The 17,636-nt window shown below is 46.3% G+C and overlaps 1 protein-coding gene across 1 annotated transcript in view; it reads right to left on the bottom strand.

Moving 5' to 3' along the window:
- TYSND1 (trypsin like peroxisomal matrix peptidase 1) overlaps nucleotides 1-15,892 on the bottom strand; it is a 35,770-nt gene extending 19,878 nt beyond the window's left edge. Inside the window, exons 1-4 of the mRNA XM_084634840.1 lie at nucleotides 14,073-15,892; nucleotides 11,662-11,792; nucleotides 10,274-10,459; nucleotides 7,310-7,551 (exon numbers count right to left, since the gene is read on the bottom strand). Coding sequence (XP_084490966.1) covers nucleotides 7,334-7,551; nucleotides 10,274-10,459; nucleotides 11,662-11,792; nucleotides 14,073-15,244 — 1,707 coding nt within the window. The 5' untranslated portion in view covers nucleotides 15,245-15,892 and the 3' untranslated portion in view covers nucleotides 7,310-7,333. The remainder of the gene's footprint in view (nucleotides 1-7,309; nucleotides 7,552-10,273; nucleotides 10,460-11,661; nucleotides 11,793-14,072) is intronic.
- Between the last annotated feature and the right edge of the window lie 1,744 nt (nucleotides 15,893-17,636).

The following is a 17,636-nucleotide window of genomic DNA, read 5'->3' as shown; positions in this document are numbered from 1 at the left end:
GAGAAAACACACACTAAAAACAATAGAACAACCTACATCCATGCAAATAAGCTTATGAGAGTTCACCCCAAACCCTACCTGGATTCTGGCAGAAACACTCCCCCAAATCTTCACCCAAGGGGATTCCTTGTAGTTACCAGTTCATCACAGCTTTAGCTCAGAACAAGCACCCAGTCTTATGGGGCTTCAGTAGGCCCAGTCCTGCCAACAGTTCCCAAAGGATTGGAGCCCTCTGTGGCTCACTGATCCTGTCCATTTGCTGGATCAGGAAGAAGGCACTGAGACAGTTTTAAAAAAAATATCTTTTCTTTGTCCATTGGTCCCTGGGAAATCCAGTGTGAACTAGTCTACGTGAGCCTCTCCAAGAGGTGGCTTCAAAGGGCTGGTAACAGAGAAAATACAGTAGCATCCCCCTCCGGCTGGAGAAGATGCATACAATTCCACAACAACACATACACAAGTTCATGCGGAATACAATGGCCTTCAAAAGGTATTAAACCTAATTCAATAGGGTATAACTTAATTCAGTAAGGTTCATCCAGGAAATTGTCACTCTCTCTGTCTCTGTACCCAAGTCAGTCCTGCGCTCCCAGCCAGGACTTGATGATCGGATGCTTGCCCACCAGCATGTCAATTCACTTTCAAGATGCACCTTAAAGTCAGTAGTGCTTAGACCATGTCATACCAAACTCTGCATATGGACAGTGTGATGCGCAACGTGCGTATGCATCAGCGGACAGGGGTGGTGTGTGCATTTCATCCTGTACCAAACCCCAGGCTAGCAAGGGTGTGTTTTTTTGGCACCTATTGAAGGTTAGAGCAGTCCAAGAGCCATCATTCACTAGGGATGCCAGCTCTGCACCTGCCAGGGAGATTCCTTACACCAGGGGTCGGCAACCTTTCAGAAGTGGTGTGCCAAGTCTTCATTTATTCACTCTACTTTAAGGTTTTGTGTGACAGTAATACATGTTAACGTTTTTAGAAGGTCTCTTTCTATAAGTCTATAATATATAACTAAACTATTGTTGTTTGTAAAGTAAATAAAGGTTTTAAAAGGTTTAAGAAGCTTCATTTAAAATTAAATTAAAATGCAGAGCCCCCCGGATTGGTGGCCAGGACCCAGGCAGTGTGAGTGCCACTGAAAATCAGCTCACATGCCGCCTTTGGCACGCGTGCCATAGGTTGCCTACCCGAACCTTACACCATAGCTGCTTTGCAACCACTTGGTGCCAACAGAGCTGCAGTAAAGTTGATGCAATCCAACCATGATGTCCCTGCATGTGGGTAATATGCTGCCCTCTAGTGGCTGTAATGTCAGGACTCATTAGCATATGGACCTTATTCTTAACTACACTTGTGTAAATCACAAGTAGCTGCTGTGCAGTCAGCACAGAGACTGGTGCAAAGCTAACATGGGAGAAGGTTGGGGCTGTCCCATCTGCCCTACAGAGGATATAAGCCTTCACCATAGTTCAGCTAAACAAAAAGTTCTCCTGCACCTGGAGCAGATATGCGCTTACAGACTCTATAGCCACTGCCACATGCATAGGGTCTCACTGGCAATCAAAGATTGTACAAAGGGGGCAGAGCCAGGTAAAGGCTGGGAGAGGTTTTTCAGAGCTCTCGGTCAGGGATGTGTTTGCCCAGCCATTTAGGTACCATCTTCGGCTCCAACCCACAAGCGAATGCGAATGCTAGGGATGCAGCTTGTGTGTTAGAGCCAGAACAAACAGCATGAACCAGAAAGCTTGAAACACTACAGTGCCACAGCCCAGCTGTTCCTCCCTGCACCTCAGAATGTGGATCTGAGGTATTCTGATGTGTCTGTTGGCTTCAGAAAGGTCACACTGGAAATGTTATTTGACAGAAGCGATAGGCTTCGTGGACCTCTTTTCAGCCTGAAGAGGGAGTGTTGTTGAAATTGAGTAGCAGGGGATCAGGAATGATTCACAAAATCCACAGCTCCCCTACCTGCATGAAGGTGGATACCTTCTAGGAGATAGACACTGAAAAGTACAAATTCAAAAGGTATGAGAAAAGTCAAGTCTACAGGACCAGGACAGTGATGGTGTTAATTTCTAGGATTATAAAAGACAAAGTGACAAAGAGTAACATTATCAGCTACTGCATTGATAAATCATGCTGAAAGGGGTGCACCCGTCATTACTACCTCCACTTATTGAAAGGAAACCTAGTTAAATAATTTTGGCTTCTATTTAGATTTCCCTTCTCTGAATTAAAGGCAGCATATGGTATTGGTGACTATGTATGCATTCCCATATGAATACAAAAAACAATTTCCCTTCTTGGGGAAGGGAGAGATGGGGCTAGAGAAGACTTCCTCTCTACAAGAGATACTCTTTAAAAAGGAACACAAGCAACTTAAAGTACAAGACCTTAAAACTATATTGTGATTGGAAGCAACTCAGTGCCTAACTATACATTTTAGAAATTGTGCAGTACTAAGGAAAAGCTTTGCACTATTGAAGTAGGCAAGAGAAGCTGTATTTAGTTCAAGATTTTGGGGAGCAGAGGGAACCAGGGTGAAGGAAGAGAAGGTTTATAGATTGCTTGGTAAATAGAAGACAGAAAAATTGATTAGAAAAGACTTTTATTTTACAGCTTCTGAGAGGAAAAAACTTTACAGTAAGATGCCACCACAAACTTTACAAATCTTTTTCGGATTTCAAGGATATGAATCTTCCACTGTCTAGTTCTGTTTTTCTCAGAAATAGCCATGGCTCAACATCCTCCCCCTCCCACCGCAAAAAACCCCCACACTCAAATAACCTCCCCGAGTCCCCCCCACCCCACCAATCATTCTGCCTGAAGGGGACTGGGCAGAACTCCTCTGGAACCCAGAAGTGCCAGAGTTGATCAATCCAAGACCAAGCATCTGCCATTCCAGGCCTCTGCTCCCATAGGCTTAAGGAATACAAATTAAATCCAGTGCAGAGAAGCAACAGGAACTCAGTTGAACCTCTCCCTTGAGGCATGCAGTGGCCAACAATTACCACAAATGACTAGATAAATTTGAATGTACTATTACCTTGATTTTAGTAAGGCTTTTGATACTGTCTCATGTGTCCTTCTCATAAACAAACTAGGGAAATACAACCTAGATGGAGCTACTATAATGTGGGTGCAAAACTGGTTGAAAGTAGTTATCAGTGGTTCACAATCAAGCTGAAAGGGCATATCAAGTGGGGTCCCACAGGGAGCAGTTCTGAGTACAGCTCTATTCAATATCTTCATCAATGATTTAGATAATGGCATAGAGAGAGTACACTTATAAAGGCTGTGGACGATACCAAACTGGGAGGGGCTGCAAGTGCTTTGGAGGATAGGATTAAAATTCAAAGTGATCTGGACAAATGGTCTGAAGAAAACAGGATGAAATTCAAGAAGGACAAATGCAAAATACTCCACTGAAGAAGGAATAATCAGTTGCACATATACAAAATGGGAAATGACTGCCTAGGAAGGAGTACCGCAGAAAGATCTTGGGGCCATAGTGGAGCACAAGCTAAATGTGTGTGAAGTGTAACACTATTGCAAAAAAAATCATTCTGGGTTGTATCATCAGGAGTGTTGTAAATAAGACATGAGAAGTAATTCTTCCACTCTACTCTGCGCTATTAGGCCTCAGCTGGAATATTCCGTCCAATTCTGGGGACCACATTTCAGGAAAGAGGTGGACAAATGGGAGAAACTCCAGAGGAGAGCAACAAAAAAGATTAAAGGTCTAGGATGAGGGAATACGAAAAAAATGGATTTGTTTAGTCTGGAGAAAATGGGGGGGGTGGGGGGGCGGGGGAGACACAATGGTTTTCAAAGTAAATAAAGGGTTGTTCCAAGGAGGAGGGACAAAAATTGTTCTCTTTAACCTCTGAGTTTAGCACAAGAAGCAATGTGCTTAAAAACTTTAGTTGTCAGGATAGTTAAGCGCTGGAATAAATTACCCAGAGACGTTGTGGAATCTCCATCATTGGAGATTTTTTAAGAGCAGGTTAGACAAACATTTCAGGAATTGTCTTAGTCCTGCCTTGGGTGTAGGAGACTGAACTAGAAGACCTCTTGATGTCCCTTCCAGTCCTATGATTCTATTAACTACCTATTTGTCCAAGCAATTAGGTCAGGGACATTGTTACACAAAACTGTACGGTAACCGTATGATAATTGTCCCAGCCAAGAACCACTTTACAACGAGAGATTGCTGAATGAATGCAAGTTAATGCTCATTAAATCAAAAGAGCATTGCGAGCAGTGTCCAGATTTTATTTTCAGGCATGCAAAGCTCTCTCCAACATTGTGGTTGGAGAGCATCCACCCTTCTCTGCTTGTGCAAGATTTAAAGGACTGCCTAGGGCTAGGCCATCTATGATGCTCAGGCACATTCCCTTTTCCTCCAGGAACATTTGTTGTTTCAACAAACTCATTCCTCTTCTGCATGACAGAGGAAGAATGAGTTGAAGTCCGAGATATTTATTGCTCAAGTGACAGAAAACACAGATAATTTGTGAACTGCCAAAAAAAAAGCAGCTGTACACTAAGGTCTTCATTTCTTAAGGGCTATTCAAGCCCCAAGTGGATATTTCTCAAGGTGACTCCAGGAGGCAGAGAGATAAATGGGCTGCACACAAACTTGTCATAGGACCTAGCCACAAAAGCAGCCAATTCACTCCAGATGCATCACAGCAATAGATTCAGTATTGCTTTTACCCCCATTTGTCTACTTCCCCACAAGCAGATAATTCAGAGTGGAGTGGAGTGCCAGCAATGAATGATATCACAGGAAGCTGGGTCTTTCCCTTCAGGCAGATGATCTACAATACTCAATCTGGGAGTGCAGAGGAAGGATCCTACAACAAGAGGCAGCAGGAAGCTATATATTCATTACCACCTTAGGCCAAAGTCTACTCTTTTATATCTATGCAACCAAAGTTAGAGTTGCATAGACATAGTCAACTGTGTAGTACATAAAGTCAGTAGGAACAGCTGGCATGATCCAGCTTTATTTCATCATGAATTAACAAGCCAAACAACTTTGTTGTATGCACAGCCCTTGCTACCTGCCTAGTGGAAGGTGAGTTTGGGAGGGGAAGGGGGCAGGGAAATCAGATGAGATCAGAGATACTATCCAATGACAGCAACAATCCCCAACTGGAAAAGGTTCTGCCTCAAATCATAAGCCAATACCTGAACCCCGCTAATACACTTCAGACACAGCAACGACTAGAGACAATGGTTCTGCAGTGCAGACTTTCCAGCCTATCAGGCACGTCAACGCATTCCCTCCCATGAGTGTGCACACTGCTTTAATTAGAAGCATAAACCCTGGATCTGAACAGTCATGAACTTTGTAACCAGATTCAAACTAAGAACCTCAGGCCCATCTCCAGTCTCAAAGTCTTCAACAGTTTTACTCCAGTGCCTTTGAATAGAGGGTTGGTCATAAGAGCACGCTTCGCTACTTCACTTCATCAGACCAACCAGAAGCTCTCTCCTCTAAGTCATCATATTTGATGAATTTGCTCAGTTTCTAATAGATCACTAGTGGACAAGTTCACATTTTTTTGTATTTAATCAGGAAATAGGGTCCTGCCGTCACGCACAAGTCAGACAGTTGTATCAGTGCAATCCCAAGCAGGATTTCTAATGAGAGTGTGGGCACCCCACTTGCAACAGACGAACAGAAAAATACATGAATAGTACTGGCATCAGGATAAGCTGCTAACAGAAGTCTTATCCCCCACTGCAGGTGCTGGAGTACGAGTGGCACCCAGTGGACATAGGAGGCATTTAATCTCTGGGTAAGATTATTTAGCTCTTCTTAGAAATAAAAGCAGATAGTGGATAAAAGTGGATAGCAGAAATGAGCCTCCAAACTGAAGTTTGGTGCTACAAGTTTCCAATGTGTTTGGAGTCATGTTTAGTTCAGGCCTTTTTGTGTATTACATAGTAGGGCAAACTTGATCAAGCAGCATGAAGTCTCTCCCTATTAGTAAAGCTGTGTACTATAACGTGCACTCTCCTTCTGCATGCTTCCACTTGGAAGACTCAGTGCTGTATCTAGAGAAGAAGTCTTTTGCCAGTAGTTGCTCCCACCAGATTAAAAGCCCCAGATGCAGACACTCCCAAAATGTGTAGCTTTGGTCCACCTTGGGGTACAACACTTGTAAGGTCAGTTTCAGTCATAGAAAGTCATGGCATGAACAGGAAAACACTTCCAGAAACTGAAAATTCTTGTCTGAACATAAAATAAACTGTTGGTAAAGATTAAGTAGCAAAAGAGAAAATGAAGATGGTAGAAATGTGTAAGGTAAATGCATTCACATTTAGACCGGATGTTTGCCTTTTCTTCCAGGCAATAGTCTTGATTTCCCTTCCAGTACTCCACAGTCTGCAGTTAAAACTGGACTTGGACAGAGAAAATATCTCTACCCCCAAATAACACTCTGCCAAGCCACTGAAGAAGCTGGTGTAGGATTAGCTAATCCTTAGAACATCTATGGGCCTCTAATACACACAGGTGCTCTGAACTACAAATTCTCACACCCACAGCTATGCTTTAATCTCCTTTCCTGAAAGAGACATTAAAGATGGAAGAGTCTCATCAGGTGATCCTCTGCCACTACAGGATTATTCCCAGCTGCATTAGTGCTACATCCAGATAGGACTTTAGACATCCCACACAATACAATCCCACAGCTTCGATTTTGTTATGGGGGAAAAAAACAAAAAAACCACAAAAAACCCTGACTCCTAGTTATGTACTTTGCACCATCAGCATCCTGAGCAATTCATCTCCTTCCTGCTGACATTAAGTACTTCCAGAAAGTCACACCACCCTTTAGTGTATTAGTTATTCTTGCCTCATCAGCACCTCCAAATAATGAATAGCCAGTCAGTGTCTGCAGCTGAAGGGAATTGCACTCCTGGGGACGGCACTTCCAGGAACGATGGAGAGGAGCATGCCATTATCCAGGGAACGCACCTAATGGAGAGTCTGAAGCCTGGTCAGGGACCCATGGAATCATTACAGCTCATTTCTATCGTTCTACTCTGATTGGCTCTGCCCAGTATAACAGCTGCTCATCATCTTTTGCTTTCACTCAGTTCAGCCAGAACCAATGTTAACATCACTGATCTCAGGACAGCTGGTCAGCCCCAAAGACACCATACCTTCAGATAGACTGTGGACAATTTATGACAAATTCGACATAACTACAGATAATACAACATTGAATTGTGTGGAGTCCCCCTCCCCCTATGCCCCTGTGAGCAGGATGTTCTAGGAGAGCTCTACCTTTCTTCTCTGAGATGGCCAGCCTCATAACTTGCTGTGCGGTACCTCTGCGGTCTTTCTTTGGAGCCGCCACACTAGTCTGATTTTGTCATTGGCCCTGTTCAGCTCCTGGAAACCATGCAGGTCTCCAGTACGGCTGTACTCCAAGACTGCTGGCTGTAGAACTGTGATGGGAACACTGTAGTTCAGGTGAGGGTATGTAGCTCCTACACTGTTGTCCTTTGTGTTGCTAGCAACAATCCCTGTATGTGGGGAAGAATAAAAAGGAGACAAAGTAGAGTTTGTAAACTTTCTGGTAGCTTAAGATGTTAGGAATTAAAAACATGCTTCCATACAATGGATAGATTGCAGGACCTAGACAGAAGCATAATGTGTCCTTTGCTACTTTGTATCAAGAACAGACAACCTTATCCCCCAAATCTGGCTCATCAGTGCAAAGAAAGAAAGGCCAGAGTAAGATTTCAAATTCCAAAATACAAAGAAGGATTAAAAATAATGCTTAGCATTTAAATAGCTGCACCATCTGAAAGAACTTTGCAAAGGTGGGTAGGTATTTTAACTTTGTTTTTTCAGAAGGGGAATCTGAGACACAGATATTTAAGTTCCTTAGTGTAAATGCTACACATTTTAATCAATATCAGAACTGGGGATAGAGCCCAGTTTTTAGAGAAGCATCCCCATAAGAGAAGCTTGCTATTCTGAAGAGGACATAACTGACAGGGAAAACAGTATTATGTTTTCTAGCTTCAAAGAGGGAATTGCTAACACAAAAAGGATACAAGTACTGAACCATGCCCTTGACATAATGCACATTTTCTATTGATAAAATAGTCACACTAAAGAATCAGGTATCTCACAGAAGCAACAATTTGCTATTGACTTTTGTGGTTGTAACCAGTGGTGAGCTGGAGCCGGTTAGCTGGAACCCGTTGTTAAATTTAGAAGCCCTTTTAGAATTGGTTGTCCCACGAGGGACAACTGGTTCTAAAAGGGCTTCTAAATTTAACAACTGGACAAAAGTGGTGCCTTAGGCACCGACTCCTTGGGTGCTCCGGGGCTGGAGCGCCCACAGGGAAAATTTGATGGGTGCAGAGCATCCACCGGCAGCTCCCCACCCGGCCCCAGCTCACCTCCACTCCGCCTCCGCCCCCGAACGCACCGCCCCGCTCTGCTTCTCCACCACTCCCAGTTTCCCGCAAATCAGCTGTTCGCACAGGAAGCCTGGGAGGGCTGAGAAGCAGGCGGTGGCTTCGCACTCAGGCCCAGGGAGGCAGAGCAGAGGTGAGCTAGGGTAGAGGGGCATGAGGAGGGGAGGAGGCGGAAGCGCAGGTGAGCTGGGGCCAGGCGCGGAGCTGCTGGTGGGTGCTCTACACCCACCAAATTTTCCCCACAGGTGCTCCAGCCCCAGAGCACCCACAGAGTCGGTGCTTAAGGCGCCACTTTTGATGTGATCAGTGGGGGCAGCAGCCACTCCCTCTGCTCCCCCCCCTAGCTACACTACCCTGCCCCTAGGAGCCAGAGGGACCTGCTGGATGTTTCCTGGGAGCTGCCCCAGGTAAGCACCACCAGGACTCCCCACCTTGCCTTTGGCAGGTCCCTCTGGCTCTTAGGGGCAGGGTGGGCACCCACTATGGTGGCCCACAAGACCCTCCTGCCCGGTTCTGGGGGCAGTCAGGGGACAGGGGAGGGTGTGAATGGGGCAGAGGTTCCAGGGGCATCAAGGAACGAGGGGGGTTGGATGGGGCAGGAGTCCCCAGGGGTGGGGGCAGGCCATGACCCCCTCGTGGGGTGAGGAGGGAACCGGTTGTTAAGATTTTGGCAGCTCATCACTGGTTATAACAGTATACAGGGAAGGATCTCCTAGCTCCATCTCATTGGCCAACACATGCCATCAGCATGTCAGACAGCCCTGCAAGACCCTTTCTGAAGAACTCCACACTGATTACATTTTATATATAAAAAACTATATATATATTCCCCCCCACCCCCTTGTGGGAAGACTGACTGGCAATTTTAGGCCCCGTTCCAGCAAAGCACTTCAGTACTTGATGTAAGTAGTCCTACGCAACAGAAGTATTCAAATGCTTATAGTTAAGCATGTGCTTTGCTAGATTGCAACCTCAGGATGTGGAGGATGAGAGGAATAGTTATGTAGTCCAGCCTAGTGAAGGCAGGATCCATGCAGTTCTTCCAGCACAACTCTGCTAGCATTCACCAGTCCTGGCTTGGAACCTCAGTAGCTATTCCAGCCGTGGACAGCCTCCTGCCCCCAGCTACTCTGAAAATGCCGTGAAAATGTCTTGTGCAAGCTCTTTCATTAAAGGCTACCAAGTGTATTGAACTGTAGAATTTCAGATATGCACAAAGAGATAAGACACCACCAAAAGTCTTTTTCCTGGTTACCAGACACAGGATTTCAACTATGTTTTCAATAGAGTGAAAGAAGAGTGTATTAACTTGCTTAGGCCCTTGATAAGAAGGTTTCAGCTAGTCACAATGAAAGGGGAGTATCAAGTTCAAGTAACGAAGTATCATCTAGTAGGCAAAACAAGACTGGGAATCAGGAGCCCCAGATTCTATTCCTATCTATGTTGAGTGAATGTGTGACCTGCATGACAATCTGTATCTCAGTCTTCCCATTGGTAAGAAGGACATAATCTCATACTAAATGTGCACTGAGAATTAATTTTTGTGACACTCCAAAATCCTAAAATGGAAAGTATTACAGAAGCTTCTAGTATAATCCCCTCATCCTTCCTTTTGTGTGATGGTGGCCATTTAACAATGCGTATAATCTTTGTAAAAGAAAAAAGGTCTCTCCTGAATGGGGAGGACAGGGGAACAGAGAAAGCATCTAACACCACCCAGCTGTGATGATTCATTACATGACTGGCCATTCCCCTCATTTGGGGTGGGATGGGGTGAGGGGAAGGGAGATAAACGGAGACAAAGCATATTATTTACCAAGGAGCTTTCCGCTGTTTGTAGAGAAAAGGGCCCCCCCACTCGAGCCACCATGAATCGCACAGGTTGTCTGAAGCATCACTGGCTTGTCATCCACAGTGATCACAGCTGACAAGATTCCTGATGTCACCGATGGGCCGCAGCTCTGGCCAAACACACCAAAGCCAACAACACTCACTTCTTCTCCTGCATAGGAGACAAACAGCAGCAAGAATAAGGTGGTTCAGGGGAGGGGAGGTAAATAAAAGGGTGAATTCATGTAGTAAATAAGCAGCAAGAGTGGACGAGCTCTTAGACAAATGTTGCCTGTAATGGAAGAAGTCAGGAAAAAGAGAATGCAGAATATGATCTGAAAGTAGAAGGTGTGTTATCTAATGAGGTGTCAGCAACACTTGAAGAGTCATTAGTGAAAATTTTCCAGAGCACAAACGGCAATTAGGTTCTTAATTGCCATTTGTACCTTTGAAAGTCTCCCCCACCAGCCACAGTAAGGACATCTGTAGTTCTTATTTTCTGTCCAGATTTGTAACGGTCCTAGATCCCATTTTATTATTCTCCTGTTTGTGTTTGTTTTCAGTTTATCCCAGATTCCTTCCTTAACATTATACTATTGATTGCTTCCAATAGTATACAGTGCATCACAATGCTGTTGGCAAGACATGAAAATTTTCACTGCCCTGGAGATGTAAAACTGATCCCTACAGTAAACTGTACGACATGCCCACTCCTCAACTTCTATTGTTTACTGTCCTTCAGTCAGTTTTCAGGTCATGTGACAGCATACATATCCAAGCAAAAGTGGATGCAAGCAGTTGATATGGTACCTTACCAAATCTTTAGTGAAGATCAAGTATGTCTCATCTGTCTGTGTTCCCTTCCTCTGCTTTGCACTTTACGGGGCTTGAACCCAGTAACATAATGGCTGCATGCAAGGATGCAGCACACTATGCTTAGTGATAGCACTCACAGTTTTGGACACTGGGAAGTGTTTTACTTGGAGGGAATGCTGGCCAGGCCACTACCTTTGAAACACAACCCCAGTCTTTCAATCTGTCACTTGAACAGCCAAATAAGAAGGGACATTTGTTCAATGTCTTACCCTGCAAGATGGCAAGCACCACCTCTTCCTACCATTGAATGAAGGTGTCAAGTGCAGCACTTCCCTTAGTACTGTAGCATAAGTCTTGGCCTTGGGTACAACTGCAAGTCTCGATCATGCGAACCCCTGTTCTAAAGGTAAGCATAACCAATCATAATCACACAGCTCTTTGAGCTTTCACTTCTCCAGCTGAGGATTCAGGCCCTTGGAATTTATCAAGTTACCAGTCAGACATCCAACCCATGACCAGTGAAGCTACAAGCAGGACAGTAAATAGAAGAATAGTTACCTGCACCAAACTTAGTAGCTAAAACAGGTTTTGCAAAACAGAGTAAGCTTTCTTCTAGTTCTACCACTGCTATGTCATAGGGAGAATCATCATTTGTAGTAAACACCGCTTTCCCTTTAAGGACACAGACCCTAGGAGCAAATACAAACAGAGTTTTTCAGTATAAGTCTGAAAACGATAGTTTTAGAAAGGAATACAGACTCCAAATCTAGTAAGATGTTGTACATCAGGTTCAGGCCTCCAAGTTAGCTGACTTCATCCATTTTGTAGCAAAGTTCACTCCCAAGAAAGCAGGATTTAACTCTTCAACACCTATTGGTGTCACACAATCGCAAGAAATCATCATATACCAATATGGTGTAGGTAAAACAAAGCTGATCCAAGCAGGTCCAATGCCCCACATGCGACATCCCACCACCTCAGCAATCCACTTGGTCCCCTACTTGTCCCAGTACTGCAGGGCCCGACTGTCTCCTGCCCAGTGCCCTCAGTTCTGAGCTGAGCTCCAGATTCTTTTACTGCTGCTGCCTCAGCTCCCTTTTAGATGTGCTAAGGCAGTCCCCAGTATTCCTTGCACTGGTTATCAGGTGGGATGCAATGACATCAGGTTGCACTGAAAATAGTAAAGCTCTTTTGAAGGCAACAGGGAAGGGATAATTTTAAACTACCTGACAAAGCATCCTTAGATCCAGCACCCTGGAATGTCACCTACCTGAGACTGCACCCCAGATGCATGAAGAAACATTTAGAATGGGAAGCAGGGGAAGGAATGCATCACTCAATGGGATAAGACATAAAATTCAACTTAAGAGTCAGACTAGCAGAGAGTCCGCCTTCTTGGATTAGAAAAATAAGACACAAAAAAGGAATCTTAAGAATGGCATCTGCGACAGGTATGACCATGAGATAGGGACCTGGTCAGAGAATGGAAACTCTTCAGTGAGTTGCTGATCTTAGACTGACTCCCAGACACCTGTTAATAGTCAAAGCAGCGATCACTATTACTGACATACTGACTACAATAGGAGCCTGATTCAGAACGAAGTCTGAAGAGTTACATGCAAACCTATCAGGAGAGTCACTTTGGTACAGACATTCTAAATAACTCACCTTCTCTACCATAGGGGATTTGCAGAAGCTCTCTTGTAGTTTTGAGGATTGCAGTCTCATTCTTCCCTACATCTGAGTTTGACTCCCCTCCAACCCTCCAGTTGCACATGTAGGTGGTTCCCCCTACAGGCAATCCATGCTACTCCCAAATTGGCTGTTGGAGATACTAGAGAGGGACAGGATCTGCTTAGAGCCCTGAAAATCTGCAGATACCCGCAAACATGGTGCGCGGATCAGATGCAGATACAAGTTTTGTATCTGCGCAGGATTCTAGAGATGCTCACATTTTCAGTAGCACTCTGCCTGGGGGCCATGACTAAGGTATTAAGCCAGGAAGTCTTCAATTTTGACTCTTCCCACTGCTGCAATCCCAAAGTGCACATCATAACATAAATGATAACTTCCTCTTAATCAAAAGTGCCTTTAGTTAAAGAGCTTGGCAACAACAAGTTGTTTACAGAATACTGAAATTTATCCAGGTTGATACATGGCTTGCTTAGTTAGTTCATAGCATAATGTGCAAGTTCTGTCTTGCATGCTTCTCTGAAATCTGTGATTTGCACTGTTTGCTATACAACATAATTCTTTAAGCATAAAGCCAAGTGGACTTCTGAATATAGTATCCCCTCATACATTAGGCTGAAATATGTGATCAGATGAGAACCATATTGATAAACACCAGGGACAGACTGACAGTAATTTTAATTCGTAGAATACATTTGACCTCTGGAAGAATGTATACAAGAGATGCAGAGAATAGTGATACAAGTGTTTGATACCTTATCAAATACAGAGGTTGCCAAGCTCATTTGCAGCAGCCTCATCAGCAAAGTGCAGAGGCCTCAGATGACCATCACATGTGAACAAAGGGCAGTCATCAGTGATGAGTGATACTGTCTCTTTAGCACAGCCACATGTGGGGTCCTCTCATTGGCCCCAGGTTTGGAGGTGGGCTGCATGCTGACCCTGGGCCATATTGTATCCATTCAGAAAGGACCACAAATGGCATTGCAAATCAATGCTGGGTACAAGCGGGGTTGGGTCAGTTAGTGTTTGATATGGAACACACTGGCCATTTCACACCTATTATCCAGAACTGACAGGTTGATCAAATATTTGGATGGCAGTGTTTGTTAGGAGATGCAGAAGAGTTTTATTAGAAACTTCAAAGCAGTCATTTAAGGAAGAGGCTATAGGCCACAGTGTATGACACTTCGCAGATTATTGCGCTGCCATGTGGATTGCATTGTCCTACTTACTGACTATTAAACAAAGAAACAAAAACAAGAATCAAGACTTACTTTTCAGGACTGTGCTGTACCCTTACACAGACACCCGCGGCTTCATTCACCACATGTCGACAGGTCAACACTAGCCTTGAACCGATCAGCACTCCAGATCCCCAGACTTGACCACACTCCACCAACACCACTGCAGACAAGAGATGCTGTGCAGGGCTAGGGCAGACTGCCATCTTCCCAACAGGCTTAGTAACCAATTGCACACAAGGCCACCAGGTTTTCATAGAACTTCCAGACCCAACCAAGATACTCTTGACATTCTCCAGGATATGGCAAATTGAACAAACCAATGTCAATCCAATCCATTCATTGGCCTTCCAACAAAGTGGAGCCACAATTATTCCAACTAGGTTAAAACCATCTTCAGAGAACACAAAGACCCCTCCTCCTTCAGTGCCAGGCAAGCAACGAGCATCAGTCAGAATAAGGACATTGCCTTCTCCAGCTAAGTTACTCACTATCCCTCTACTAAGGGTGTTAATGAAAATGTCTGGGCAAAATGAACCAAAAGGGGAGCCACAGGCAAACAGCGTGTCACCTTTCCTCAGTGACTCGGCCAGCACACAGCTCACTTGAGCTATACCAGGTGAGTTGAAGTCTGGAATTTCCAGCAAGGCAAACCAATGCAGATAGCGCAAATCATCCAAGAGTACCCCATGCTCCTGCTCATCCTCACTCCTACAGAAATGCCACTGCTCAGCACGGGAGAAGACTCTGGAGAAGGTCTCCTGGAACTCTGGGCAGGGCACCATCATAAGGAGCTTGGCCTTATGTTGTCTGAGGGTATCAGGGGAGCCCTGTTGGTTTGCAAGGGGATTGAACCCCAGAGCTGGACTGCAGGCCCTCAAATCTTTGCCCAACACACCCTTACCCTTACCAGTCCCTTTGCTTCTACTTTCTGCAGGCCAGAGAGCCTGGATCTGAATATCTGGGGAGAAGCTGTTCGCCAGCAGGACGCTGCAGTGGGACCAGCTGCCCTGCTCTGCTGCTATCACCTCCTCCAAGAGGAAAGGAGAGAAAATAGCTCCATGGCAGAGCACAATCCCTGGACTCTGGCTCAAGAGGACCCCACTGCAGCTCCAGGATCCCTGGGCTGGGGTCCCCACGGAATTCCCACGTGCACTGGAAGCACTAATGATACAGCAAGCCCTCTCCCCAGACAGCGGCAGCATCTCAGTCGCAGGCTTGGAAACGGAAGGTGCCTGCAAGGACTAGACCCCCCCCCCTCCACCACAGGTGTACGGCAGAGACGGAAGGAGCAGCAGCCTCCCCAGCAGAGGCGCGGCTGGCGAGTGAGTGGGGACAGGTCGCTGGGGAGGGCCCCCAACAGCAACCGCGCCGGCTACGAGAGGAGAGGGAACCGGCGGAGAGGCGGCGCGGGGGCTACGCGGGAGCGACAGCCCTGCCTGCGTGGGCAGGGGAACGAGACGCGCCACAGCGGGGGCAGACACCAGAGCCCGAGGCGCACGGACTGTCCGGGCCGCCGGCCGGCCTGGGGGGCTCCCGCAGCGCAGATTGGCTGCGACGCGTGCGCACGAGAGCCAGGAGCGCCACAGCTGCCGCCCTGGCCAGTCACCTCCCCGGGGGGTGTCAGCGTCCGCGGCCCTCCAGGCGCGCGGCCCCCGCCAGGCGCGCGGCCGCAGCACGGGCCAGCCTCATTAGCTCCGCCCTCTACGCGCCTGAGCCCCGAGCGGTTCGTTTTATTGGCCGCCCTGTCCGCCAGCGAGCGGGGATTGGTCGGCGTGACTCAGGCGCCGTCGCGGCGGGTGGCCGCCCAGGTTCTAACGAGGCGCTGGGCTTGGAGGGGCTCATTGCGGGCCCTGCGTGGAGCGGGCGTCCGCGGGAGCCCGCCTGGCGGCGCGCTGCCTGCTGGGAGCCGGCACAGCCGCGCGCCGGCTGCCCGGAGCCGCGCCTGTCCCCGCGTGGCAACGTGGCGCCGCGCTCCGCCTCCAGCGGCCGCCATCCCGGCTTCAGCATGGCGCGGGCGGCGCCGCGCTGTGCGGACCTCAGGCCGCGGGCAGCTGGAGGGCGCGAGTTGCCAGGGCGGGGCGAGACACCGCGTGATACAAGGGGAGCGAAGTGCGGGCTGCGGTTCAGGGCCTGGCTCCCCCTGCCCTGCAGCGGGCCAGGGAGAAGCTTTTGCGTTGGCAGCAGGCGAAGTTGGAAAGCGTGTGTCTTCCGCCAGCAGAAGTTGGTCCAATAAAATACTGTGTCTTGCCTCTCTGGCCCTTCTTGTGATCCACATCCCATCCATGCCAAAAGCTTGGCAAGATTCTGACTTCAATAATATCCTGTGGCATTGAGTTCCACAGTCTAATCACATACTGCATGTTCCTTTTGTCAGCTTCACTTTTCCCACCTTTTGTTTTTAATGGGTCCTTGCCTTGTTTTTGCTTGAGAGGCTTTCCTGAGGGTAGTGTTTCCCTTTTTAAAAGCTGCTCAAAATATTCTCTATCATATAGCAGATGGAGTGACTGTCACCTAACACATGCAGTAAGGATAAAGATCCTGATCCTGCAGACACTTAAGGAAAAGAAGTTAACTGCATAGGTCAGCAGACTGATGCTTTGGGACGTTTAAGTAGTCAATGTTTTGTATGTTATATTAAAGGGGGCCAGTCAGTATTATTATACCAATAAAATAAAAACCAGCAGGATCTTATTAAAGGGGAAAAGGCAAAATGCCACATTTATTGTGAATACAGAAAGAATCATAGTAAGCAGTTAGTTATAGCTATAACATTCCATTCTGTTTCATATTTATTCACACACAGGTTCTGCAAGGTTGTTGTCATAGTTACCAGCCTTAGAGTTGCTCGTGCCAAGCCACTGGCCAGGTGGCCTGGACATGAGGAGGGAGCAGGGCCTTGTCAGATGCACATCTGATGCTCCTGGAAGTTGGTTTGCAGCATCAGACCCCGAAGTTCTCAGTTTCTAGAGTCCATTTTTATAGGAATGTATTCCTATGCCAGTCTATGGGAATTACTTCATCATGTGGTTGCTGAATCAATCAGCAGATAGCACATTCCTGACAGCTCCATGCTGCCAGATGTTATCTTGTTCTTCAGTTCTCCCATCCTTGAGGCTGTTGGATGGATTCCAGTCTGCCCTCCCTGGGTCCTCTGGTTGTTTCCACTTGATGCCTTCTTTAGCCGATTGACGCTGGATTCTTAGGCTAGCACCTCCCTGATCATTTATTATCCACACACACCCTCTATCTCTATTTTAATCACAATTGTTAACAAAGTGAGAAATACACAAAAGGATGGGGAGTTTCTGTGTGCTGTTTCTGTTTTTACAAAGTATTGCTTTGAGAACAGACTCTGTCTTAGTATATCCTAACACAATTAGCAGCTTGCAAGTTTCACACAGAGAGGGATAGAAACAGTACCAAAAACCAAGAGACCTCTTAATTAGTAATACCTTGGAATTTAAACTATAGAGAATCAAACTCATTTGTGATTTTAATACAGAACTTCTTTAATATGATCCAACAGTATTCCACCCTGGTCTCAGGGCCTGCCAGGGATATTAGTTGGTAGCTCCTTCACTGAGCCATGACCAC

Source organism: Lepidochelys olivacea (assembly GCF_965140295.1).
Source record: "Lepidochelys olivacea isolate rLepOli2 genome assembly, chromosome: 7".
In the NCBI taxonomy this organism is placed as follows: domain Eukaryota; kingdom Metazoa; phylum Chordata; order Testudines; family Cheloniidae; genus Lepidochelys; species Lepidochelys olivacea.
This window is presented reverse-complemented; position numbering and strand designations above follow the sequence as displayed.